Source organism: Perca fluviatilis, chromosome 11, assembly GCF_010015445.1.
Source record: "Perca fluviatilis chromosome 11, GENO_Pfluv_1.0, whole genome shotgun sequence".
NCBI classification, from domain to species: domain Eukaryota; kingdom Metazoa; phylum Chordata; class Actinopteri; order Perciformes; family Percidae; genus Perca; species Perca fluviatilis.
Window position 1 is genome coordinate 17039379 of NC_053122.1, and position 27365 is coordinate 17066743.

Sequence of the window (27365 nt, forward strand, 5' to 3'; positions counted from 1 at the left end):
CAAGTACTCTAGTGCACCAGTCAGGATTCAGCAATAATAAAATCTGAATCTGGCGACAGCTGGTGGGTTGTTTGCTCACTGTCGATCTTATCTGATCGAGCCAAACCCTTGCAGTCCGGATGAAGCAGATTAGCAGAGTTTTTCTCTTAATAAATGATACCTAAGTACGTTATTGTAAACTTTGAGGACAGTTTTGGTCATGAATATTAAATGTAATAAAGGTAATGGGGTCAAAAGTCAGTGCAAAGCCCTGAGAACTGGTGAGATATGCTTTTCTTCAACTTCATCCAACCCAATCTGCTGAAAATGAAACTCTTGCCTTAACATGAAGTCCTGGACTTTGTTTTTGACTTGGCGTGGCTGTCAGAAAGTAATAAGAACACTCCAAAGACTTCCAGACATAATAATAAGAACATAGCACTTGCTCTTTGTCAAACATTTTTATTTGTCAAGGGAAAGGATTGACAAAAGAAATTTAGTTTTTCTAGCCACTTTGAGTTCATACATGCTTTCACACCTGGGAGCCGCTTGCAGCAGTCGGCAGGGGTCCCTGGGTTTAAGTGCCTTGCTCAAAGATACTCCAATACATTGTCATTTTATAAGGTGTTGCACATGTCTTCGGTACAGCACTTGATGTCGATGTAGGAGTTTGTCTTCAGCATTTCGCAGTCTGACAGAGCCATGCATTTCTGGTATTGGCCATCTAAGAAAGTAAAAAAAGGAAACGGTTTTAAGAAAAGCATGTCCTTTTATTATGTAAGAAGCACCTCGCTGTGGTATAGCACAATTGTATTTTTCTTACACATTATTCACAGACGAACAGTTCAATCCACAGAGAAATGCACACAGCCCGTATTCAGAAACATGCAGATGTTTATCTTTAATGAACTTCTCCTTTAACTTGACTATGATCCACAGCAATGATAATATTGTATTTTATTGTGTTTTATGTACTGAGGTCATGCATTTGTTAATTATATTTGAGTATGCTGACAAACTCACATGGTGCTCTGAGGAAGTGGGCAGCAGCGCAGGCATCCTTCTCTGGTTTGCAGCTCTCTACAGTGAGCTCACAGATTCCTCCAGCCCTTTTGGAGACACACCGGTGGCAGTCCAGGGCTTCACCTGAAAACAAAAAACAGCAAAGCAATATTTCAGTCTTTAATTCTTCTTCTTTTTCTGTGGCCTTAGTGTATCTGAATAAATTCTGCCACAATGTGGACGATGTGTTTTCTGGAACAATGAGTATTTGCAAGTTGTTAGTAAGGATTTAGTCTACTTAAATGTTAAGGGTGTGCATGAAGCCACATTGGATGATATTGTGCTCTCACAGATAAATCAATTACTTTCATTTCTTAGCTATGACTCCTACAATCTGTTGCAAAATGAAAAGAATGCCTTTGAGTGTCTGACAAGTCTGCTGAAATTGTGTTCCTGTAGAGCAAAGACTAAAAAGACAAAAGCAGATGTCTCTGTTGCACAGCAGCAGAGGTTGTGTTTATTCAGTGGAGAATCAGTGACAGACTCACCAGCTGTAAACAGCACGGTGACGGTTAAAGCCAAGACCAACAACTTCATTGTTCTGTTCATTACTGCAACCTTTGAGGAATAAAGCACAGATTTCATGATACAGCAGACAGTAGCCTACAATACCTGCAGTACTCCAGATTTCATGGCATTCTCATTAAACAGTGTTTTACTGTTTAGGCTTTTTTAGATATTTATCTCATGATTTTCCTTAAATGATTTGAATTATATAAATATATGATATAGTTTAAACTATTGAAATTCTGAGCAAAAGCAAGTGTTGACATTTGATAGCAAATATATGGCAAAAAATATCAAATATTGATTCTTTATTTATTGTTATTAAACGCATGTCAAAAAAAGAATTGAAGGTAAAATACACCAAATAAGATAACTTATATAAGTATTACTTTATGTGTACGTACCTTGATGATTCGTCCGTCTCGATTTCTGCCAAAGACTGAGGTGTATTCATCCACTTCCCCCCTTTTTTGTACCTGTTCTTACTTTGTCCTGTCATGGTAACGTCCCATTGAGAGGTGTATCACTGTTAAGTCTATATACTTAGTATTGACTCCTCACCCTGGGTACACTGTGTTAAGGGGCTACAGTTTCTCAATGCTCAGATTCATGCATTATGCAAGAGCTTTCCACCCTTTGTCCACTACTGTATATAATGTATGAGGCTTTTGTATGTATTTGTCACAGACTCAGATAATGATTTATATCAGCTGGATTTAAACCTTAGGAGGACAAGAGGATATGAGTGAAAGGTACAGTATGTTTGCTTTAGGGCGATTTTGTCTGATCTATATGAGGTGTAATACCTTTAGCTCAGTGCTCTGTAACTAACCTTAGCTCCAGACTACAAATTAAGTCTATACAAAGAATTGACTCGAACTAGCACTTATATAATTCTAATATATATTATATAATTCTAATATATATATATATATATAATTTCTAATGAAAGAGAATGAAAGAACCAGCTGTCATACAATTCAGAGCACATACAGAAAACTAATCCATGGTGGATGGATGGCTGAAATAGCAGTTATCAATGGCAATAAAAAAAAGTCCAAGTCCATGTGATTTTTAAATCTACACACCCGAGACAACTGTTTTACACTATTACTTACTTTACTTACGAAGCTTAGCGTAATTTCTTTCAGGAAGACTAATGTTACTCACTCATTCTCATTATGAGGTCACGACGGTAATTAGATGACGTCACAATGGTCTAATCGCCAAACACTTTTCTCATTTATTATTTTTATTGGGCATGTCAGTAAATAATTGCTCACTCAAAAATGAAGTCTCTCCTGATTGAAATGGCTTTGATTGACTGCTTTAGTGTGAACACCAAACCTTGTTGAACTTTATAATCTCTAAAAACCCACTCAAGTACAATAAATCATTTCAAACTGTGTGTTTTTATCTCCGCACTGCAGATAGAGAGAAAGAGAGCGAGCGAGAGAGAGAGAGAGAGAGAGAGGGAGGGGCGGGGGTCGGGGGTGTGGGGGGGGGGGGGGCTGGAAGTCATACATTACATTAAAAACAGGTTTTATCTGTTTTGTATCCTGCTCCACTTGCCTAACCTTAAAACTGGTAGTCTTTGATGTTGCAACTGAGAGAAATTCAGTTTCGACAGATCCATGGTTGGTTCTGGATCAGCATCAGAGAAGAAAAAAAAACAGAATCATCTGTAAAGAAAATCTGGAGTGAAATCTGCTTTGGAGTATGGCATCTGGATTCTCTGTTCAACCTGCCACCATCGAAACTCACAGACATGGACTGGGACAACACCTCATTGTGTCTACATTTTCCCAGTTCCTCGCCCAACTTGTCAGAAGACAGAAGTCTTGTTTGTACTGGGTCATACATGTCCTTTCACCTCTGCTTTAACGTTCCCTCTCTGTTTGCTTTCCCTCCTCGCCTCCCCTTGTTTGGACACCACCCAAATATTATTCCACAACCCTGACTCAGTGCAACATCACTCCCAAAGCCCAATCATAGCAAAATCTCTCTCACTCTATTGTTTCGACCCCCCTAGAGCCAAACTCCAATATCAGCACTGGCACATGTAAGGGAAACTGTCCATGTGGCAAAATGTCTAAACCCCCCATTGTTGTGCTTTTGTTGCCTCTGCCTCGCGATACAACCACACTCTCTGTTGGCCATATATATCTGAGCGTCCACATTTTTCCACTCTTAGACAGTGTGACCAGTGTGGAACAGCTAACAGTGGAAAATGTCTCAGTACTCAGGAAAGGTGAGTACCACAACAAGGGATGCAGTCACAGTTAAAGTTAATCATATCATGTGTATCACAAACAAATGTCAATCACAAAGGCAGTAATGTCTGGCTGATCCAACTTCAGATTGTACTTTTAACAGTGTTGAGTGGCACATTTACAAGATATCTTTTAGACTATTTGCAGCACTTTCCATACAAGTATCTGTTAGGAGAAAACTATTGAAATCTTCACTGCAAAAAAAACAACAGATCGTGTTCTATGAGGGAAAATGTTTCACTGGGAGGAAACTGGAGATCTGCAGTGACTGCGACAACTTCCAGGACCGTGGCTTCATGAACAGGGTCAACTCTGTCCGTGTGGAGAGCGGGGCCTACATCTGCTATGACCACCCAGACTTTAAGGGCCAACAGTATATTCTGGAGCATGGAGAGTACCCCGAATTCCAGCGCTGGAATGCTCATAACGATCACATGGGCTCCTGCAGGCCGATCAGGATGGTAAGAGTGTGTGTGTGTGTGTGTGTGCGTGTGTTGTGTGTGTGTGTGTGTGTGTGTGTGTGGAGACCCCAGCAACAGACAAATATTTGGTTGTTAAAAAAACAAGCCTGGCAGACTGGCATATGTGAAAAAATGTTTTCTGATAAATTAAAGTCAGACTGATTTCAATAACTTGGACTCATAATAATGCAGTAGTTAGTCTTGCAGTACAGATGCATATTAACATGCATATAGTAATGCCATCAGCTGAAAGAAAACACTTGAGACATACTGTGGCCATGGCCTATACATATTATTCTCTATGAACAATTACACTTTAGATTTCTAAAGGTAAAGTGTTTGCACAAACAATACAGCCACTGTCACATAAAGGTGGAGGCTTTGATCCTTTGCAAAAGGCCAAGGCGAAACGTTCTGCTATGAATTAGTGAGAGGGCATGTCATTATCCTCCGCAGCATGGAGAGCACTACAGGATGGAGCTGTTCGAGGGAGACAACTTCTCAGGCCAGTGTGTAGAGCTGTGTGATGACTGTCCTTTCCTGCAAGCCCGAGGCCTGACCAAGAACTGCATCAACTCCCTGAAGGTTTATGGAGATGGAGCGTATGTATCTCTGCAGCAGGGGGACACTTAGTTAGACTGAACCTGTTAGAGTACATGAGCACCAGAATATGTGCTAGAATATTCTAGTGTACTGTGTCTTCATTGATGGACTTCTGTGAAATGTATATCTATGTGATCCTGTCAAATTCTTTAAAGGGTCAGATGTATTTATTTGGAACTTTATTGTCAGAAGGAAAAATGGGGAAAGAGAGAGAGGTGTGGGGGGGGAGAGAAGAGAGATCACTAGACATAGATATCCATCTGTAAAATTTTGGCCATCATAACAATACAATGGAGATGAATAATGTAATGATAATGCTGTTAGAAACCACAAGAGGTAAGTAAGAAAATGTGTTTTGGTATTTTAAACCTTCACTTTAGACAATATACAAGCCAAGTCAGATAGAATATTCTCAGAAATATGTCATAAAGTTACCTTCTATCCCTTCACTTAGCTAAATATTGCATATTTAACATTGTAAACGGCAATTTTTAAATTTATTTTAATGTTATTTATCAATTTTCCCAAACAGCTGGGTGCTGTATGAGGAGCCTAACTACCGCGGCCGCATGTACATCGTGGAGAGAGGAAACTACTGCAACCACATGGAGTGGCAAGCAGAAAACCCCAACATCAAGTCTGTTCGCAGGGTGGCAAACTACTTCTAAACCATCTCATCGTCATTGGCAATGTGACTGCGGGGATGAGATCATCCACTGAGGAAAAACACACCCCACTGTCAAGTAATCTCACTCTGACTCTGTGGGGCTGTAAAATAATAAAAGATGAAGAAAATGTATGACATTGTTTGTTGTTTTTATTTTTGTACTGAATTATTTAAAGGCTGAAATAAAGTAGTGATCCGACAATATCTTTATTCTTATTTCCAGGTTTTCTCCTTTTATTCTCACTCAGTGTGAACAGTAACTTAACCACCACATTTCATTGTAGAAATGGCTGCAGGCTATAATTCAGGTAATTGCTCCCTCTCATACGCCATAACTTAATACCTTTTCCTCATACTAATGGATCCATTACCAAGTTAAATAAGATACTCTGGACACCACTGAACACGGATAATAGATAGGTAGATTGGCATATAATACATCCAGGAGGGAAATGAAATGGTTTTAAGAGTAAAAAAACGGTTTTAAAAAACACACAACAAATGCTCGAATTAAATCTTACAAAGACAGTAAGCAGTCAGCCAGCCGTTTAATAAACTCATTCCCTCATGCAAGTGAATGTTTGGCAGTCGGCAGTCAACAATAGAAACTGCGTGTCGTCTGTACGTATACAGTGTATAAAGTATCTGCACCTGCCCTGGGGGAGCTCCAGGATCTCTGCTACCACCTAGTGTCATTTATCTATTTAACTGTGAAGTCGTGACGCCCACCCTAGGGTTGTCAAAGTAGTCACAGTGAGGATTTTTAACAGCAGTGACGCTTAATTCTTCCTTAAATACAAAAGCGAAAAAAAGAACAGAAACACTAATTCTGAATAATGTATTAATTAATGTTGTACATTCTTGGTTTATCCATGTGAATTCAGTGTGTCCATCCAGTTTTTCATTATATTAAGCACACAACATGTATTTATGATATGTACAAAGCAGTATAAGTAGTTACCTGTCTGGCATAAGTTGTATTGAACAGCCTTTTACAACATTATTAGCTCATAGTTTGATGTTTTTTATGCACCACTGCATCATTTCTCCCCATGCTCTCATTCTTTTAGGAATGCCACACCACGGTTGTGGCCGGTGGACCTTTAATGAACACTCATGTGATTTCTCTTCCAACTGTCATGACAACAGAACACCTATCTTTACAAGGTTACGCTCATGGCCTCTCTATCGAGTTACAGGGTCAATATAGGAGAGCTTAATGAGGAAATGCTTTGTCTTGAGTTACACTGAGCGGCACTAGTTTAAGAGCGATTACCTATACGGCTAACCTTATTCCGGGCCATTTGCTGCATGAATTGTCTGGGTGTAACCAACATGCCATTAGTCTGGATGTCAAAGACGAGAAAGAGAGAGGGAAACTGTGAGCAAGGCCTAATGGCATTTTAACAATGTCATTGCTGATTTTCTATGATGATGGGATCTATTATTTTACACAAAGGATTTCCATTTTGAAAGAGTGTATTAAATGCTGTAGCCTACAAAGCAAACATGTGCCATGATATTTTGTTATTGTTATATACATCTATTTTATTTTATTAATAAGCCTTGTTTAATTGCTCTGATGGAGGTATGCGTTTCCTGGGGAGATTACAAAAGAGAAGCATACCCAATTAGTCAAAGGAAATGACTTGAACCTTAACCTTTTTAAGGGAAATACTTCTAAAAGTAAGTTAGAAGTAGCCAACAAGCCAACAAGTCTGTTGGCTTGGAGACTGGTTTGGTGGGCAGGCTCACCAACCCTTTGTCATGTCACATCTTATTTAGCAATTATCAAGAGAAATACTATTAAAAGAATATTATGTTTGGAAATTGGGGAAGAGTATTGTCACACACTTCCTGTTTTGTGATAACAAAAAATGCTTAGCGATTCATTATGAGCAATGGTTTGGCTCTATTTTGGTTTTGCTGTGTGGGGTATATTTTATATTTAACACTCCCTAGCGGTAATATGAGTAATTAGAACGAATACATTTTAAATAGCATTTTTTTGTATCCTGTTACTCCAAATTAGGTCGGTTATTTTTAGCACTGTTATGCATAAAAGATCATTCAGATAGAAAAAAACCTCAGAATTTATTATACTTTTTGTGAGATATTAATCACATTAACATCGATAAATATATATAGGCCTACTAAATAATGTAAATATTGTACGAGCTAATACGTTCATATTTTAAATTTGTAAGTATTGGCTATTTAAAAATATAGACTGTGTATATCAGCCTATAGATCTGACTTTATATCTGGTGAGCTGTTCTTTCACATTCAAATATTTAATAAAATATTCCAATACATTATTTCAATAACACACGTAGGCTGTTTTTGTTTTCTAAAAGCGGAAATTATATTGCAGAATCCTCTATGCGTAACCAGTAAAAATCATTAGGCATTAGCCTACCTCATAATGTAATTTAAACCCCGGGCTAAATAATAAGAACCGAAAAGTAGACTATAAAATACCAACTCTGACCACAAAAAGTGCAAGTGTTTATCAGCTGGAACCGGGACAAATACCAACGTGGAAAGCACACATATATCCCCAACGCCTCATATTCTTACTGTTAGGCTTCTTTTATTATTTAAATTGTTATATATATGCTCTATTATGTTAGATACAAGGCTAAAATGAAGTCATTTCAGGCGTGTTTCGGAGTCGTGTTAAGGTCACTCGCTGGCTGCCTGAATTCCCCTCTTTGTGTTTACACATCCGGGTTTCCCTGTTTGCAGCCCATTCCCCATTTAGAAGCCATTTTGGACACAGATCAGTAACATGCATGTAAACCCCGACCGACCTCCCGATGCAGCGGTGCTACTATTCAAGTGAATAACCTCAAAAAGAGCGCTGAGCTTTCGTCTTGGGTGGTTTAACGTCTTCCCATTCGGCTTTTGGATCCACTTCCAATGCGAAATACTGCACATGTTAATGGACTAACAGTCTGGCAGTCAGTTAATCGCTCCTATCTTTTCTTGCAACATTGTTGCAGCGTCGCGGCTATTGACACGCGTTGTGGTGGTGGTTAGGCTGCTGGAGGGACCGGAGGCCTGTGGTCGTTTTGATCCTGGACTGATGTTTTGGACAACCTGAGTTTTAATGTTCGCGTCGGGAAGCGGGGGAAATCTCTGTCCTGTATTTAAAACGGAACATGTCTTTTTCATGGCTGACTTGTTCACTTCTTCTGGGAACTTTATGCGCAGGTAAGCCGCTATTGTTGGTTCCGAATTTGCAACAGTTCTTTTTCCGAGTCGGAGGCAGACACATTTTTGTCTGAATGTGTGCGTTTAATACTCTCCGTTTGAAATGTCGACCCGCGAGCGAGTTTACGTGTGTTAGTTGTTTAAACTTTGTCGGTAGTGGTAGATACTATCGGTCAGTTGTGGGGATTTTTATTCTCTTACCCATCCATCGCATTTTCTCCGTTTGCCCCCACATATGTACACATCTAGTTCACACACGGGGAATAATTAAGCAATAGCTGGGACTTTTTTTAATGTAAAAAGAAAATATAATAAATTACATTGACTATAGTATTTAATGCTGACAATGTTGCAATAAAAGAGATCCAAATTTAAAACTGTTGCGTCCCCTTCGCCTTTCTTAACAGTGGCAGGAATAGAAGGCAGCAGCTGCATCAACATCCTGAAACCTTATAGGCTACATCTCAGGTCTGCACTCCTGTTTGTGGTTACAGCCTGAACAAGAGCCTTTGTAAAACGCACCTTTCTCTGAATAGAATTTTCATAAATCAATGTGCGTTTGATTTGATGAGACAGCAGCTGTTGTCTTACGTTAGGTCTTTACCCTGAATTGAGACACAGTTCTGTTTCCAAAGCCTGTGACCACGTGAAACTGAGCAAGGATTGTTTTTCTTTTGTTTTGCGGTTGTTGTTGTTGTTGTTTTTTTGCCAGTGTTTGCAACTCCTATGGGAGGTTTTATTGTGCGTTCAAAACATGTTTACCTTTGTCCCCTAGCTAGTTGTTTTGGAAACGATAATATCCACTTTCCCCCTCACTTTTTAGTTTTTCTACTACATGTAATATATATTTTTATCGTCTTGTCTCATGTGTGCCAAATAGCACTGTAGCTAATGCCTTAATGGTTTATAGATTAGTGCTCGGAGTGTATAGTAAGCTGATTCTCCAGAATTCATGTTTGTGTGTGTGTGTGTGTGTGTGTGTGTGTGTGTGTGTGTGTGTGTGTGTGTGTGTGTGTGTGTGTGTGTGTGTGTGTGTGTGTGTGAGCCTCAATAAGTGACAGAGGGAGGGGGGTTGGGGAATGATCTTGTAGTAAAAGTCCTCCCGGATCATGTGACCACAGATATCAGAAACCCCATCTCTGCTCAATGGAGCATCACTGCTGTGTGTGTGTGTGTGTCCTTACTACCTTCCTACGATCCTTAATAAGGGGCATGATGTTTGGTTGTTCGTTGCATGCATCCCTATATGCTATAATGAAATCCATTGTATGCTGCTGGACAACTGTGTGTGTGTGTGTGTGTGTGTGTGTGTGTGTGTGTGTGTGTGTGTGTGTGTGTGTGTGTGTGTGTGTGTGTGTGTGTGTGTGAGTGAGTGAGGTTGGTGGGGGTAACACTGGGGGATGGGCAACCTCATATAGGCAGGGATTTAAAGAGACATGCACTATTTTTTTCTGTGAACAAAGATTAGGCGTTTGGGAATGACATGTACAGCATCTTATCTGCTTCATTATTCATCAAAAAGGCATCTTAAATGTGTTGCTTGAGTGTGTCCAACATTCAATCCACAAAGGATTGAATGTTAGGAGACTGACAGCTATTGTCAAATCTCGGTTTGGTTAGGGAAATTATTTCCTGTTAAATGACAGAAAAAGCCCTTAAAGAAGAAGGTCTTATCTGTCTTTCCAGATGTGTCAAACTCCAGCAGGATACCAATATGTGCTGTGTTTCTATATCACAGTAGGGCATACTATTGTTTTTCTATAGCTAATTAAATTGTCTTTTGCCCTCCTTTTTAGTTGTTACTCTCTGAAAAGATCTTTTAGTGAATTTTGATTAAGCTGAACTACTATTCAGCAACAATTTCTTAGCCCAGAGGAACTCCCTTTTTACTATAGAGAGCTCCCAAACTTGGCCGTGCGCCAGAGTGATGAGAGAGGCTCTGCTCAGAGATGTTTCTTCGTGGCATCAAGCAGATCCTGCGCCATATGTTGTGCTTCCGCTGTTGAGTTTCAATTCATTATGATGTGAGCTGACTGAGGCCTTATGTCCATTTCAGGGTACAGTCTGGGCGAAGCAGAGACCCGGGAGTGCGTGTACTACAATGATAACTGGCGTACGGAGAGGACCAACCAGAGCGGCTTTGAGCGCTGCGAGGGGGAGAAGGACAAGCGACTGCACTGTTATGCCTCCTGGCTCAACTCCTCAGGGACCATCAAGCTGGTGAAGAAAGGCTGCTGGCTGGACGACTTCAACTGCTACGACAGGTTGGGTCACTGAGCGAGGTCATCGCCACCATACATTTACATTTATATTTTAGGTGTCTGGCTCGTACCCAGAGTGACTGGCAGTGAGTACAACACAAATATCTGCTTCAGTACTCACATGTAATTCAATATATCTAGATTTCTTTGACCTGGGGCATTTTCAGCGACAGAAATAAAACCACTTATGCAGAAACTATTTTTCAATCAGCCGATCAACTGGAGGAATTCCAAACGTTTAGCGGTTCTGGCTGAGTGAGAATGACCTGTAAGGTTTTTTGGCCTTTGGCCCTTTTTGGCTTTTGTTAAGGAAAAACTCAGGAGCAGCACAACTCATTAATTTAATTTATAATATTTAATTTTATATTAAATTAAATTTATGCTTTTTATTGATCCCCAGTGGGGAAATTACAATTTACACTCCGTTTGTTAGAAATCACTACACACAGGCCTGAAATATACACACACACACATGCTCAGGACTTATTCATGCACAAATGGGGAGTTGGCTGCCAGTACTGGACCAGCACCTTTAGCGGTTTGGGGAGTACGGTGCCTTGCTCAAGAGCACCTTGGCAGTGCCCAGGAGGTGAATTGGCATCTCTCCTGCTACCAATCCACGGTCCGTACGGGGACTTGAAATAGCCACCCTCCGGTTCCCAACCCAACTCCCGTACGTGAAGAAGGTTCGGGAGACTTATGACTTACACGGAAGCATTTAATGAACACTCAATTGAGGAGACAAATAAGCAGGCAGTACAGTATAACCACACTGTATTATTGTGCAGTGCCGTCCCAACTCTCTGAGGTTCCTGTCTTCCTGAAGGTGTATTTAAACTCGTGCTGGAGGCGTTACGTTTAGCTGAACCTTTAAGGTAAACAAAGATATTGCAGGCGCCGTAAACACAGATACTGAAGCCTTGTTCAGCCTCTCTCGCTCTCTCTCTCTCTCTCTGGAAAGTATGCTTAGGTGTGGCTGGCCCTCCGACCTCCAAAAAGGAGACAGTCCTGAGACAAAGTATTCCCTTATCATACAGCTGCCTAGAGTCCCTGAATCTGTGGACACAAATGTAATTATACATGAACAGTTTTGGTTATTAGAGACTGGCTGAATATTCTAGTCCCCCTGACCTGTGACCTATGAATGACCTGATGTTGTCTTGGCTTTCCCTTTAGTCTCCTCTTACCACAACATGGTGTTTCTGGAAATTCCACCACAGCCTTGGTCAAAACAAGCAATTTAAAGATGACCTCTCATGCTTTGGGAACATTTTGAAGGGCATTTTCTTTTTTTTAATTACGTGTTACAGAGTAAACGATGGATCAGCAGATTTATCAGTATGGAAAATCCGCAATTGCAGCCCTAAAAACATCCAAACTTTACATCAAACTTGACATAAAATTTAGAGATGCAGGACTGTCTTACTTTTTCGCATTGCCTTATCACCAATATATAAATCTCAAGGGTTACCAGATAGTCAACAGTGCAGAGTACAGCTCCGTGCCCACAGCCTGATGTGGCAGATTGATATGGTTGCACTGGGCAACTCAGGAATTTGTAAGTAAGGAGGAGAGTTTTTCAAACTAGCTTTATCAGCAGCCTGTGTAGAGCTTTTGTGGCGTGATCAAACTTTTTAATCTTTAATATTCAAGCCACTGCATTTAGAAAAAGCTGGAGACCTCTGGTGGCTCATAAAGGCTATCTGGAGAAAACAGAACTATAATAACCTACCCCAGATGACACATCAGTTTGTGTGGGTGGGTGTATAAAGAATTAACCATTAGCCAGCAATAAAATAGGTTTATTTGTAATGTGTTTTATCTGTTCTATTTGTTTCTGATTATTAAAAGTAGTGATTGACCTGCAGCTTTTGAGAAAGTCAGGATAAAAAGGAGTGCTATTATGGGTCTCACAGTGGCATATTAGAATTAAACCCAGCATGCACTACATTACTCCAAAAGCATATTTCCGAAAACTTTGCTGGAATTGGATGTACGCAAATTGTAGGTTTCGCAGGTACAAATCTGTTGACCGTTTTCAGGGGAAACCGCTTCAGTCTGAAGTGCTATTGGCTGAAATTATTATAACTATGAAGGGACAATAAAATAGTGGCAGGAAATCAAGAGCGATGGACAGGTTGGCAATTGTGAGCAATTTGAGTCGATGTTACAGAGACTAATTGTAGCATTTTAAGAGCAGTTCTGCAATTTTGTCCATGAAGTGTTAGAAAACCTGTGATTTCTCTGAATCGTGGCTGACCATTCCTTGAGTGACTTGTATGGTGATAATTAACAAGGTTAACAAATCAATATATTCCTAATAAAAGATAATTTGCTCATTTAAGTACCAGATAGATTGTAGCTTCTGTTGGCTCATACACTGGCAGCATTACCAGTAACCAATACCAATGAGTACATGGGTTAAAGACAGAGTCCTGACAATTATCAGCGGGCTTATGTACAGCAGAAGCAGATGATGTAAAAAGAGAAAAAGAAAAAGCCGACACTCGCCCACTTGTTCTAAGAGTCCAGGTCGCAAAACGTTAGTTTTACTATCATGATATTTTGGCCCCATTGTTTATTATTAAAACTGCTTGGCGTGTATCTTGTTTTGACATTTGGTTATCGAAGCAATCATTTAGGAGTGTCGTTTACCTTTTTAGGCAAGAGTGTGTCTCCATGGAGGAAAACCCTCAGGTCTTCTTCTGCTGCTGCGAGGGCAACTACTGCAATGAACGATTCACCCACCTTCCTGACATGATTGGCAGTGGCAACCGAGGTGAGCAGCAAATGCATCCCCGCTTTTAGTACAAGCAAAAAATAGGTCTTTGCTTTTCCCCTCCGGTTAGTGGGAGTAAAGCTTAGCCTTGCATCTGGTAGTTAAAAAAAACATTGTGTATGTCACACTGATGCGTGTTACACAGACGTGGTGATTTGTTTCCTTTTAAATGTTGCTAAATAATGCCTTGTAAGAAATCTGGTAATTTGCCTTCTTGACATTGTAGTTTTCTTTTAAAATGCCATTTCAACATATACGTCTACACTATAATAATCTTCTGTTTGCATAGTCCAGTACTGACTAGACAGGTTACCGAAAGTAGATGTTTAGCACACAAAGACTCTGTAGTGACTCGGTCTGTAAGGATCAAGGCTGGACAATCTAGATAAAATGTTACCAGTCTCTTTTTAAAATCAGGTTTTGAAGGGAGGGATGCTGGTTATAACCTACATGTCAAAAAAGCTGTCATGCTGTAATTCTTCTGTTTCTCCTTGACAGTAAAAATCCGGCCTCCACCCCGAGTGCCGTCCCTGCTCAACGTGCTTGTGTACTCCCTGCTGCCTCTCTGTGTGCTGTCCCTGGCCCTCGTTCTGGCCTTGTGGATGTACCGCCACCGCAAACCTCCCTACGGCCATGTAGACCTGAGCGAGGTGAGAGAGGCCATACCCCAGTCTGACTCTCTGGTGGTAATCTGTGACATCTGTGGTGCTTAAAGATTAGTCTTTCACTGCATGTCTCTATAATGTATGTCAGCCATGGTGGCTGCTTACCCTAATTACCCAGTTCTTCTCTTATATTCCTGTAAGATTTTGTACATCTTTTAAATCGATTTAGCAGAAGAACAGGACGTAACTGGTTTTTCTTGTCTGTTATTCAGGATCCTGGACCGGCTCCTCCATCCCCCTTGGTGGGTCTGAAACCACTGCAGCTGCTGGAAATCAAAGCTAGGGGGCGCTTTGGTTGTGTTTGGAAAGCCCAGTTGATGAGCGAATATGTTGCTGTAAAGGTCTTCCCTGTTCAGGTATGTCCATTAATTCTAGGCATTTGTGTAAGTTTTTATCATGTCAATGCTGCGTCGTAGCTTCCAGTTAGTTCCTCTTAGTTATTAATATTACTTTTGAGTCAGTGCCAAGCAATCGATTAAAAAAAAAAATAGACCATTTTATCTTTGAAATCCTCAAAGGATTTGGATGAATAAATATTGGTTTCACAATAAAAAAAAATAAAAAATAAAACGTTGAACCCATTTGTCAAGTTGGGACTGTATTGCCAAATGTAGGTAGCCACAAAAGACATATGTTCAAGCAAAATATTTACATTTTTATTTTTTATAAAAATTTAAAGTAACTTTTTTTGGGTTGGTTCACATTGAACAAATTGAAAATTGGGATTGCTTCTTTCTTTCTTTTTTCATTCATTTTTGGCTACCATCTTTGTTTGGGAACAGATGTTAAAACTTTTTTGTCATGCAGTGGATGGAATATTAACCAGCCGCGAGAGCACTGCTGGTGTTGTTTTTCACATTTTAAATCGGTCTGTGTCATCATGGCAAAATGTGTTCCTGGAGACACCTTCTGTAGCGGGAACTACCACAGAAGAAGATTTGACTGGAATGTAAGGTTAATACATGAGAGGCACAAACTGGGGCTAGCTGCTTTGTGTAACGTACAAGGAATTATGAATTATGATTCTTGTTTTTAAATTGCTTGTATAAATCATCAAGACCTAAAACCTTTCTGGTCTATGTGTTTGCGTAGGACAAGCAGTCATGGCAAAACGAGCGGGACATATTCCTGACTCCAGGGATGCGGCATGAAAACCTCTTACGTTACATCGCTGCAGAGAAGCACGGCACCAACCTGGAGACGGAGCTGTGGCTTATCACAGAGTTTCATGAGAGGGTGAGTGCACATCTTACTATATATACATATATACCCACATACAGGTATAGGGCTCATGTTTACTAGAACTGCTGGACGTTTTCCAATATTGGCAGATGCCTTTTATTTACCTCAACAAAAGAGCATGGTAGCTTTTATTAAAGTGGATTTTATTACTCATGGCAAGTCTGCAGTACAGCATATACATACCTTTTAGTGATAGAGTTGTATTCTTAGATTTATACACCGTTTTCGCATGTAGGGTAAAAAATAATAGACAATTTTGTTGTTCAAAAATGGCAGATATAACATGTGTGCCTGAAATAATACTATATGATTAAACACCTTGAGGCTACCAGAATATCCTGTTCATTGGACTTCTCAACAAAGGTATTAACACATCAAAACATGATTAAACAATAATTAGCATAACCACGAATGTAGCATTACATGTGTGCACAGACACGGTCACGGTTTGTCCTCGTAGCACCTTTTATCTATGGCAGTGGCTCAAACGTATATAGTTCCAGTAATTGTCTCAGTGCCATCTGTGCATGTGTCATCTGTTTGGTTTAGTGTTTCAGTGTTGTCAGTGTTTTTAATATTTTAAAGGTGCAATATGTAATACTGACAGCTAGTGTTTAAAATAGTTACTGCAGTACAAATTCAAAATACTGTAGAGAGTCGTCTCCCCCGGGCCCCTCCTCCCCAGGCTCGAAGTTCATGGAGGTTGCCAGGCTGAGACCGCAGCACCCATAGTCTCACTTTGCCAGACCCTCCTCCCTTCCCGCGCTGAAGGAGCATCCACAACAATGTTGCTAGACGCTTGTCTCACATAGCCAGACGTTACTTTGCAGAACAGCAGAGTAGCTAATGTTAGATGCAGGCTATATTGACAGTCATAGAATTATGGTAGGAGCCGCTAAAAACGCAACCACCTCGCCGTCCTCTCCACCCAGACGGCAGACTGATCTCATAAAGTGTTATGAAGACGCATAATCGCTTTTTAGCGTGTTTATCAATGCCGTTCGGCTGCCATTGACCTACATTACGTGTGAATTGTTGCCGTAGCGAGTAGTATTAGAGGTTACTAAAGACTTTCTCAATGTTCTTTTCCTAAACCCAACCTTTTTCTTTTTTCACACGCGTGCAACATTGTTCTCGCGATAGTACGGCACGTTCTCGTGATAAGACGCCACGTGGTGCCTATGTTTACATCCGCTGTATACAGCGTAGACATACATGTGGATAGCTCAAAATGCGTACAGATAACACACCATTTGGCTTTAGGAAAGTGCCCTGTATGTTTACGCAAAGTCATGATGCCATGTTGCAGACGGACAAACGCACTTCCTAGACTTAGAATTACAGTAGGAACAGCTAAAAATAACACTACCTTGCCGTCCTCTACACCCGACTGAACACACTTTATTGGTTTAGAATTATGGCGACAATCGCTAAACACACTGCAAACTCAAGGTCCTCTCTTCCCAATTTACAACCCACCTCCCTTGGCTTAAAATAACTCACCGTTGTTGGCTATGGCCGCTGAACAAGCTACACATCTTAAACAGCCATGGCCCGCTTGGTCCTCCGGTAACGTTAGCAGGGTTAGCATGCCGGCGTTAGCCAGGACCAATCGGGATCACTTTATTGGCTGTGTCTCAGTTTGGTTTTGCGAGTAACCAACTCGGGTACTCTAGCTATATAACTCAATGTATGTACACAAATGTTGAAATGACATAAAATGTCATTTTTGGATTTATTACAGTAAATATTTTGGACCTTTTTAAGCTATATTTTGTGAATTTAGACACTTCTGGTAATTCTTCCAGATTACACTATTTGGCTAGCAAATTAAGTCAAACACAGGACCAAACACCATTTGTTCCAGGGATATGGTTGGCTAACTCATTGGACACTTACAGTAGATTTTCCTGAGACATTAGATTTTTGTGCAGTTATTAATCCTTTTTCCTGAATCTTTTGTGTGTGTGTGCGTGCGTAGGGCTCATTGACAGACCACCTGAAGGGTAACACTGTGACCTGGAGTGAGCTGTGTCATATAGCAGAGACCATGTCCCGCGGCTTGGCTTACCTCCATGAGGACATTCCCAGCTACAAGGGAGAGGGGCCCAAACCCACCATTGCACACAGGTAGAGAAAATAAACTGGCTTTTCTAAAAACTCAAATCACTGAAAATCAGACTACATTTAATTTGAGTACTCCTCTCTTCTGCTTGTGCTTGATTTAGTCATTTTGCCCTGGAAGTCCATAGACTAATATGTGTGACTAAACATCTCTATAATTACAGCATTTTAATGAGTTTGTCCTGAAATAAATTTTCTAGGGACTTCAAGAGTAAGAATGTGATGGTACGAGATGATCTGACTGCAATCATTGGAGACTTTGGGCTCGCTGTACGATTTGAACCAGGAAAACCTCCAGGTGACACGCATGGCCAGGTATGGAATCACTTCACTACTTTATTTCCACATTGGCACTTTGGTGCCAGTCTGAGGAATTGTCACCTGATTTTTCTGAAATGTTCACATAGGCTAGGCTTGATAAGTTTAGTGCAATGTAGAAATTTCCTAGTAAATATTAAATAGTTAATATTTATGGAGTCAGTTACTATGGTTTGTAGAAGTTTTTTATTTTGACATGATTTTTCTGTTTATTGTCAAAAAAAGCTTCAATAACCCACTTTGATTACAAGCGAGAAATTAAAAGTAGGAGTTAAGAATAAAGCACATATAGGCTGTTTCCTATTGTAGGGTTCAACATTTAGAGATGCAGTGGTAGTACTTCATCATGGAAATAATTTAAAAGTGTATATTCAAGCATTTCATATTTTTTATATTTATTTATTTATTTCTATTATACCTGAATCCATTGTCCTGCCAGGTGGGTACGAGGCGATACATGGCTCCAGAGGTGCTGGAGGGAGCCATCAACTTCCAGCGAGACTCCTTCCTGAGAATAGACATGTATGCTATGGGCTTGGTGCTGTGGGAGCTGGTGTCCCGCTGCACAGAGACAGACGGTGAGTCAAACAGGAATGATGAAATCAGGAATGCTGCCTCGCACACAGGTGAAAGGTCACTGTGCTTCAGACTGACCTAATAGACAAGGGTTTTGTTTTCGTTTTGCCTGGAAATGCTATCTGATCTAGGTTAAAGGTGTAATGTGGCTAGTTACTCTTTTAAATGGAGAGCAAGTTAAATCCAAATGCTGCACTATTTGCTTGACTTGATCGCTGTGTGACGCTTTCCATCCTGCCCCTCCTCAGGTACAGTTGGCGAGTACATGCTGCCGTTTGAGGATGAAATAGGCCAGCATCCCTCCCTGGAGGATCTGCAGGATGTGGTCGTGCACAAGAAGATGCGTCCAGCCATCAAGGACTGCTGGCTCAAACATCCTGTGAGTAACAGTGGAAAAATAGCTCCAGCAGTTTCAACAGCAATACCAGGATGTCATGCATTCTTTTTTTTACACCGTGAATACAGCTCAATCATCTGAGGTCATAGTTCTCTGAATCAGTTATTTTTTTATAGTTTCTGATATAACGATGGCAGTTATATTTACACCTTTAGGCCACAGAAAAAGTGAGGAATTTCTGTCCTGCGAAATGGATTTTTATTTAATGTTTGGGTTCAAAACTTATGTGCAAAAAAAAAAAAGTGCCCTTTTAATAAAGTAAGAAAACCAAACTAGGGACTTACTCTCCTATAATTTCTGGTTTGTGTCTACAGGGTCTGAGCCAGATGTGCGAGACCATCGAAGAATGCTGGGACCACGACGCAGAGGCGCGATTGTCCGCCGGTTGCGTCGAGGAGCGCATCGGCCAGATCGCCAGAACGATTAGCAGCACTACCTCAGACATCCCCGTCTGCATTGTGACGTCTCTCACCAACGAGGACCTACCTCCCAAAGAGTCCAGCACCTGAACGGGTGACCCCCATCCTCCACCCGAGCTCCTGACTTTTTATTTTTCGAATCCAAACTCAGCGGATCTCCGTGAATATTTAAAATCACAAAAACAACAACTAGCAACTTAAATGCAGCTGCTATTTAATCCCAATACTGGTATTTTCTTTCCGTTTGTTTTTGGTGTTTGAAGTCGGATCTTACTAACGCATCCATCTGCTGTAGTTTTTGAAGTAGTAATAAGTTATGCGATGGGCACATCTGATAATACCCATGTGTCAAATCTTAAATGTCGTCATTACCTCATGTATTTCTTTTGTTAGTCTATTTTTATTACCTCATAAGTTGTCGTTTTTCCTGTCTTGGTCATGATTGTCTGTGGCCAAATGAAATGAACTTTTGCTCCAAACCTCGGACAACGTGCTGCACACCTCGGAGGAACCGTTTTGAGACTGTTAGACAAAATATATTCATCTTCCTCAGGGGTCGAAGCTTCTCGATTTTTAAACTCGAGTGTGCTCCCTTATTTTAAACCTGTGAATGCCTCAGAATTAAAAAAGAAAAAAAAAATGATTAAAAAAACTCAGAGCACCGCTGTTTTATCGCATGGGAGGAGCTAAAATGGGAGCTGAGCAGTTGTATTGGACATTGTGGACTTTTTGAAGATTTGGGACAAGCGTCTTGTCCCAGGGGAACTACCTCTCAGGTATCCAGTACGCTTCTTTGGAACATTTTCTCTAAGTTTAGAGCCAAGCTATCCAGCTAGCTATCGTGGACATATTCCTGGATTTTATTTTGTTTTTTAATTGTAGAAATTCAGAGTTACTCCTTTGCCAGTGCCAGGAGTAGGTGTCTGGAGTTGCAATGTTACACTGTGTGTGTGTGTGTGTGTGTGTGTGTGTGTGTGTGTGTGTGTGTGTGTGTGTGTGTGTGTGTGTGTGTGTGTGTGTGTGTGTGTGTGTGTGTGTGTGTGTGTGTGTGTGTGTGTGTGTGTGTGTGTGTGTGAGACTTTGAAGATTAAATGATGTGAGAAGGATAGTGTGGTTTTAAAGTAAGAACCATGGACAGATAGTTGGGGTTTATCCTTGCGAGGGCCATACTTGAGTAAGCAACATGTCTGTTTTTAATTTGCATGGGTGTTTGTTCAATAGACTCAGTCGGACACCAGTCCCCAGATACCTCAGTCACTATACATCATGCAAGGAGAGCTCAAATGGTTGCCTTTGTCTCAAATGCAATGCCATAGTTGTACCATAACATGAATACCATACATTGAATGTCCGTTATGCTGCTGTGACTATTCCAGGACACTCAAGGATTTGTAGATGTACATTGTACATGTATTCTTTGTTAATATAACGCTAATGATATTATGTGAGGCTTATATATATATATATTTTTCTTTTGTGTTTTTTTTTTTTTTGACTGGGTAAGCCCGCAGCTGCTTACTCCTCCAGACTGACCTCAGATATTCTGACAAGTACCTCAGGCTTTTTCTACATGTATATCAAGTTGTGTTATGTATTTTATTGTGTTTTAGTAGTTGAGATATTTTATTGCCGGTTGGGCCTCTTTGTCTGTGGAGATTTCTTTTTAAATAGAGCCTGACTAGTTGTCATGGTGTTAATCCTGTATGGTGTTAATGCTGTACAAACCTAAAAGAAGAGAGGCCGATTCTTGTAAATAGACCTGTACACACAGTTGCCGAATACTGATCTGTTTTAAAAGAAAAATGTATACAAAATCAGGGCATTATTGTATTGTTCTCATTTCACAGAAATGGAAAGGAATATTTTAGTTCCACCTCTACATATTTAAGTCATTTTGACAACTAGCCCTGTGATTTTTAAAATATATATATATATATATATATATATATATTCAATCAAGAATAGTGGTTGGTTTACTGATTTCTATGAATAACAGTATCAGTTCCTCTGAATCAAGTAGGTAGCACTTGTATTAGAAAGCTTAGTGTGTATATTGTCAAAAAACAGATGCACACACAAAAACAAATCCCTGATAATTTGGTCCTGGCGGCTTCTGTGATTGGCCACTTTCTGGAAATGCCAGTTTGAACAGTATTACCTCAATATTAACCCGCTGATGTGATGTTCTGACCGGTTTGGTGATAGTTAAACCACGTTGGACACACAGGCTCATCTGTTGTGCTTTGATTAGTGCTGTGGAAAGATAGTGATTTTAACAGTGGTGTAACTGTAGTATGTGACGCTTGCTCATGTGCAGTTTGGGAAAAAAAATATCCTCAATCCATACAGGATAATGGTTTTTAGTGTTTGGAAATCATCAATGTGTCTATAACTACATGATTGATTGATAATGCAGCCCCATTGTGATTCATGTAAACGGTGGCATGTGCGTGGTCCAAGAGTCCAGCAATATATATTATACAGCAATAGTCACTTGAATATCATAGTTTAAGTAGTTAAACTCAGCTGTGACTTAGCAGTTTTCTTCTGCGGATCAATAAAGTACATCTCATCACACCTGGATCGTGTTCTGATGAGGACACGCATTAAGACCCACAGCATAGAAGCGCTGTGGGTTGAATGTTTCTGTCAATAGCTGAACATGACCCAGGTGCTTTCACGTATTGTGCCAGGAAAAACAACGATCACGAAGGAAAATCTACTGTCATCGTTTGTTACCTCCAAATGCTGTCTTACACCCAGCTCTTCTGAACAGAAAAACCAGTTACCTCATGCAGTACCACGTTAGTAACACTAACATGGAGTCAGTCTCATCTTCAAAAAACAAATCAACTATCGTGTATATATTTACTTGACAAATGTAAAGGGTTGCTTCCTTTTCATGTGTGAATCCTGTGAAAGCAAAATCCTTTTTTTGATTTACAGTCAACATATTGTTCATTTGTCATAGTGTGAATGGATGTTTGACTGAATCGTGTGACCTTCCCTGTTTATGTGAACTGTGTGTGTGCGTGTATGTTGGTTGGTTGGTTTCACTAAAACCGTACGAATGGTAACTAACTGTGAGTTGAAATGCTTAGAAATATAAACTAGATGAGAAAACATCCATCTTTTTGTATATTGAAATAAAGACAAACACTGATTAACCATGTGATTGGAATTATTTATATATTTTTTTTCTTTTTCAGTTCACATCAGTTTCACCGTGCTAACTTACATCAGAGGTTCTCAATTGTTTTTCTGCCAAGGACCCCATAACAAGATAGAGAATAGACATGTATTTTTTTCAATTGCTAAACGACAGTGGGCCCAACTGAAGCCACATGTGCAAAACTCTAACTACAGTCTGCACGGCAGCAGGTCATGTGGACCAAACTCTAGTTTGTTTTTCATTGCTTGAACACGGTTTTCAAAACTGTTAACCACACATTCAAAACAGAATAGATTTCATTCTGGTGACTATCAAACTGCTGATTGCAATGTTATCTGAAAGCCTAAGCAGGTGTCTTGTTTTAGACTAGTTAGTGAACATATATGGTATTTATACAGAGAAAGCTCAGAAAGCCTTTTTTTTTTTTTTTTTTTTACAAACCCCAAATAAGAATGAAACAATTATAGACTGTACTGTTTGAGAGAAATAGTTAACAGGTAAAAAAGCAAAGATACCAATGTGTCCAGGTAAGATGTCTGAGAATACATACACAGCTATAATAATAAAAAAATAAATAATTGAAAAACACTATCTTTACTATAGTGAAACTGCGTTCTTACTGTTTTTCAGAAAGTAATGGATGTGGAGGCAATGGAAACACCACATACATTTGTATTTAGAGATGATGCAGACATCCAATGTGATGAAGAAAACTTGCCGCATGATGCTGAAGAAAGGCAGGATTAGTCACACTATTATTTGTTACTGTTATGTACCTTCAGTTTTTTTCCATAAATTACTAGAGACAAAATACTAAATTGAAGCAAACCGCTGATTTTCATTCCTTATTGTTTACCTTATGTAAAAATTGGTATATTATAAAATCTATATCTTTTCTTTAAAGAAACTATTGAGTAGTGTGAAGTCACTCAAGTTGTTCAAACTGTAAAGATGAGAAAGTTTGTAATTTCTGTATTGGTGTTTGTACTCTCAGTGTGTTCTGAGTGACAGTGTGTGTTATCTAGATGAGGATTATGCTGCGTTCAAGGCACAATTTTTAGCCCGTAAATTACGACTTCAAGTCACGACTCACGACTTGGTAGCATTCCAGGCCCTATGGTTCCAGGCAAAGTCACGACAAACCCTTCTAGCTAGCGGCTATCTACCGTTGACGTTAGCCATATCTATGGACGTTAGCTAGCGCTAGTTGATATAACTAGTGATTTCTAGTCGGCAACATATTTTGGGCTTCATTTATTAAACATAACCTGTAGTAGCTAGTACACAATCGTATCTGTATTGTTTTGATTACAATGTACGGAATTGCACATGTGGCTTCAGTTGTGACCACTGTTGTTTAGCCATTGAAAAAAAAAAAAACTGTAAACATATTTGCTGGTTCTAAGAGTTTTTGATGAACTAAAATAGATTTAAAAAATAAAATATTTGTTGACCTATGAAGCCTTTCAAAAAGAAAAGTAAATACAAAATTTGATTTCATGATAATTTAAATGAATGAATCTTAAAATGTTTCAAGGACCACTGGGGGTCCTCGGACCCCACTTTGAGAATCACTGACTTACATGACCTCACCTCAACATAATATAAAATACAAAATAATAATTTAAAACAATTAAAAAGCTTTTTAAGTAAGACATTGTTTACTGTTTTTGTAATGCTGTCTGTAAAAACATATTTTTGTTGCGTATAAAATGATGTATATATCCAGCATTCCCATACTATACTTTACCAGGGTCTGTTACATGCTGTAGGTTTTCTATTGTTACATGCGTACACTAGATGGCAGCAGTGGTTCCAGTAGTTTGGTTTAGTTTCTTTTATTTGTCTGGGACAATAACCGTTGATCAAAACTGAAAATGAACCAAAGTAATGGGGCTATATTATTAATTACCCTGCCTAGCCATGGAAAAAGCACTGTAAAATCTCTTCAAAAAAAATGTAGACTATCACTATTTCTGATCCAAATAATATCATGTGAATAACTCACTTATTCATTCAAGCAATTGAAACAAAAAATAATCCAAGTGGAAATTTTTTTAATCATAATTTAGCAATTTGGGCAGTACTTTATCAGAATCAGAATCAGAAAAAAGCTTTATTGCCAAGTACGATTTACACATACAAGGAATTTGTTTTGGTGTTGTAGGTGCATGTCACACACATTCTCTAAATATAACAAGGTTAAGAAAATCAAGTATTAGAATATAAACAATATAAGTATAAATATATGTACTGTATACAGTATGTATCAAAAATAAAACTAGAAAGAGTAGTACAGCAGAGTAAGTATAGTGGCATGTAGAGCCAGAGGTGGGGTGTGTGTCAGGGTGGGTTCTGGGCCTTGTTGGTAAGGCTAGTGTATAAATTATAACACAAACAAGGTTTGTCACACAAAAGTTACAACTTATTTACCTGTTAGCCATTACTATTATGCCATATCTGATGTTCTTGCAAAAGTCCAAATTTGACTTTTATTTTCACTTTTAGCTTTTTTTTTTTACTTTAACTTTTTTATTCTGAACAAAGTCTAATGTTTTTTAGAACATTCATAGGTAATCGAACAAATGTGATAACCGGTCTCTTAAATGTTTTTTAGGCGAGGCCGAAAGTTACAATTACAAAGATGCTTTATTTGAAATGTCATTTCAAATATAACATGCATTTAATAAAACTGCATTACACTGTCTTAGCAAGTTATTGTAAAACTCATCCAGTTCAATCATTTACCCAAATGTCCGCCCGCTCATGAAGGCATCACAGCTTCATATCGTGGAGAGTATCTGGCCAATCAAAACACGTCTGTACCGTCACGTGACAAACTAGTAAATTACGATTGACTTGAGAGCATAGAGTTGCTGAATTGTATGTAGGCTAACGTTAACATTACTTTCCGATGTACAGTGACTCAAAGCGGACAACTTTCAGCCGTTGTTGGAGTTTGTTTTTTTTCTCGGAAATGCTCTTGGGGTTTCACATGCCGCATTAAGTAACGTTTGGTTTGGATATCGTGGCCATTATGTCAGTAAACTGCAGAGTAGGTGAGTTTAAGTAGCGTTTTCTGGCTGTGCCAGCAAAGCAGTTTATGACCCCGGTCGACAGCATCACTTGTTCATTGTAAACTGTCCGGAAAAAGTAATGTTGATGTCGCGTTGTTTGATGTGCTGGAGTTTTGTGATTCATTCCTGAGATTTTGCTTAGTTTTGTTCTTTTAAATATGTTTATTTTCAGTAATAGCCTATATTATTTTCTAATACAATTGTGTGGTGGTGCTTTTTTTGTATCTACAGATAACGTTATTTACAAACAAGCTAACATTACAGCCATTGTAACGTAACGTTAACGTTAAACAGGTCAATCTTATTTTGGCACAAAAGAAAATTTAAAGATGGACCATAAAATATAGGCTATTTGCTTGCTGTTCCCTCTAAATGTAACGTTGGAGTAACAGCCACATAACGTCACAGTTGGTTTCTATTAAAGAAAACTCAGATAAGAATGTTTGAGTATAACGGTACTTTGGGTCCTCTGGTTCAAGCGGTTACTATGCAGGTTAACAGGTCTTTAATGATACAGTAGATTCCTGAGTTTTAAGAGGAGACCCTCACCCACATAGACAGACAATCAAACGCATAATCTTCAACCATTATTCTTTGTCTTTCAGCCATCCAGGGACCAGGGCAGCGTGTTAAGTTCAGGGGCTAGCTGGCCTGCTCTACCCCCTGTGAAGGGTGGCTGCTGGGATGCTACGGAAGAGCAGCAGCAATGGTGGCGGTGGGACTAAACATACCCAGGGTCTGCCACGACATCTCTCCAAGCCCCACACAGGATCTCTGTCTGCTGGATCCACCAAGACCTGGGATATGGGCCACAGTTCCAAGATCCCAAATCTTCTGAGCAGCATGGGGCTAACATCTCACCTTGTGGGGGCACCAGGAGTGGATCCGGAGTATGTAATGCATCTGGTGAATGATGTACGAGGGTTCGCTGATGTGCTGCTCAACCTCAAGGAGGCTTTCCAGTGTGAAGGTGAGTCCATATAGAGCTGGAATGCAGAAGTGTCTGTGCAGGAGCTGTGGAGGTCAGTGAATTTGAACACCATGAAATAACACAATTGAAGAAAGAAAACCCACCTTAGGATACGTGTTACCCAATATCAATGTTGCATGTTCAGTGTAATCTATGGGTTATATACAGATAACCGTATCATTTAAAAAAAACATTGCTTGCTTCACTTTCCACTTGCTTACTTGGGATTTCTTACATATCTTAGACTTTCAACAAACCACACATAGTGTGGGGAATGTGTTGCATTCAGGGGATGGTTGAGAGAGCAATATCCATAACATAAGAGAAGAAAGGTTAGAGCCTGCTGTAGCTAGCTACAATTCTTTGCCAGCAAATTCCATTGTAGATACAATGGAAATGTACTGACAAGATGTCATGTTGTCTTTGTTTGGCCAGTTGTCCACAGGAATCACAGTTGCTAAACACACCAACTGCTTTTTAAACAGTGTTACAGTAAACAATTTTCAAATTTTTTTTGTATATAATATTCTATTAAAAAATACATTACATTTTTTTATATATATATATATTATGCAGACATACACAGTAGCATATATA

General features: G+C 39.5%; 4 protein-coding genes across 5 annotated transcripts in view; 3 read left to right on the forward strand and 1 right to left on the reverse strand.

The window, feature by feature from the left end:
* Positions 1 to 425: 425 nt before the first annotated feature.
* Positions 426 to 2085, reverse strand: ly97.3 (lymphocyte antigen 97, tandem duplicate 3). The gene is made up of 4 exons (XM_039814525.1): positions 1953 to 2085; positions 1530 to 1599; positions 1003 to 1125; positions 426 to 703 (listed from the first exon to the last, which is right to left on the reverse strand). The coding sequence occupies exons 2-4, from the start codon at positions 1588 to 1590 to the stop codon at positions 597 to 599; spliced, it is 291 nt and encodes a 96-aa protein (XP_039670459.1). The 5' UTR covers positions 1591 to 1599; positions 1953 to 2085; the 3' UTR covers positions 426 to 596.
* A 1597-nt stretch (positions 2086 to 3682) lies between these two features.
* Positions 3683 to 5684, forward strand: LOC120567614 (gamma-crystallin N-A-like). Its single transcript, XM_039814526.1, has 4 exons — positions 3683 to 3799; positions 4034 to 4282; positions 4739 to 4884; positions 5418 to 5684. The coding sequence occupies exons 1-4, from the start codon at positions 3779 to 3781 to the stop codon at positions 5551 to 5553; spliced, it is 552 nt and encodes a 183-aa protein (XP_039670460.1). The 5' UTR covers positions 3683 to 3778; the 3' UTR covers positions 5554 to 5684.
* A 2631-nt stretch (positions 5685 to 8315) lies between these two features.
* Positions 8316 to 21371, forward strand: LOC120568716 (activin receptor type-2B-like). Its single transcript, XM_039816400.1, has 11 exons — positions 8316 to 8768; positions 10825 to 11032; positions 13693 to 13808; positions 14307 to 14458; positions 14686 to 14829; positions 15566 to 15709; positions 17697 to 17845; positions 18040 to 18154; positions 18597 to 18735; positions 18982 to 19112; positions 19445 to 21371. The coding sequence occupies exons 1-11, from the start codon at positions 8717 to 8719 to the stop codon at positions 19637 to 19639; spliced, it is 1545 nt and encodes a 514-aa protein (XP_039672334.1). The 5' UTR covers positions 8316 to 8716; the 3' UTR covers positions 19640 to 21371.
* A 4183-nt stretch (positions 21372 to 25554) lies between these two features.
* LOC120568635 (rho GTPase-activating protein 29-like) overlaps positions 25555 to 27365 on the forward strand; it is a 30892-nt gene continuing 29081 nt past the window's right edge. Inside the window, exons 1-2 of one of the 2 annotated variants that reach the window (XM_039816268.1) lie at positions 25555 to 25780; positions 26404 to 26768. In XM_039816268.1, the coding sequence (XP_039672202.1) occupies positions 26483 to 26768 (286 nt within the window). In that variant the 5' untranslated portion in view covers positions 25555 to 25780; positions 26404 to 26482. The remainder of the gene's footprint in view (positions 25781 to 26403; positions 26769 to 27365) is intronic. The other variant, XM_039816269.1, reaches the window with a different exon arrangement.

Excerpts from the sequence above, each read along its gene's own strand:
- LOC120567614 (XM_039814526.1), top strand. The coding sequence starts at position 3,779 with ATGTCTCAGTACTCAGGAAAG. Across the intron at positions 3,800-4,033 it reads TGTCTCAGTACTCAGGAAAG|ATCGTGTTCTATGAGGGAAA; the intron begins GTGAGTACCACA and ends AAAAAACAACAG. Across the intron at positions 4,283-4,738 it reads CCTGCAGGCCGATCAGGATG|CATGGAGAGCACTACAGGAT; the intron begins GTAAGAGTGTGT and ends TATCCTCCGCAG.
- ly97.3 (XM_039814525.1), bottom strand. The coding sequence starts at position 1,590 with ATGAACAGAACAATGAAGTTGTTGGTCTTGGCTTTAACCGTCACCGTG. Across the intron at positions 1,126-1,529 it reads CACCGTGCTGTTTACAGCTG|GTGAAGCCCTGGACTGCCAC; the intron begins GTGAGTCTGTCA and ends TTTTGTTTTCAG. Across the intron at positions 704-1,002 it reads CCACTTCCTCAGAGCACCAT|ATGGCCAATACCAGAAATGC; the intron begins GTGAGTTTGTCA and ends TTACTTTCTTAG.
- LOC120568716 (XM_039816400.1), top strand. The coding sequence starts at position 8,717 with ATGTCTTTTTCATGGCTGACTTGTTCACTTCTTCTGGGAACTTTATGC. Across the intron at positions 15,710-17,696 it reads TCACAGAGTTTCATGAGAGG|GGCTCATTGACAGACCACCT; the intron begins GTGAGTGCACAT and ends GTGCGTGCGTAG. Across the intron at positions 17,846-18,039 it reads AAACCCACCATTGCACACAG|GGACTTCAAGAGTAAGAATG; the intron begins GTAGAGAAAATA and ends TAAATTTTCTAG.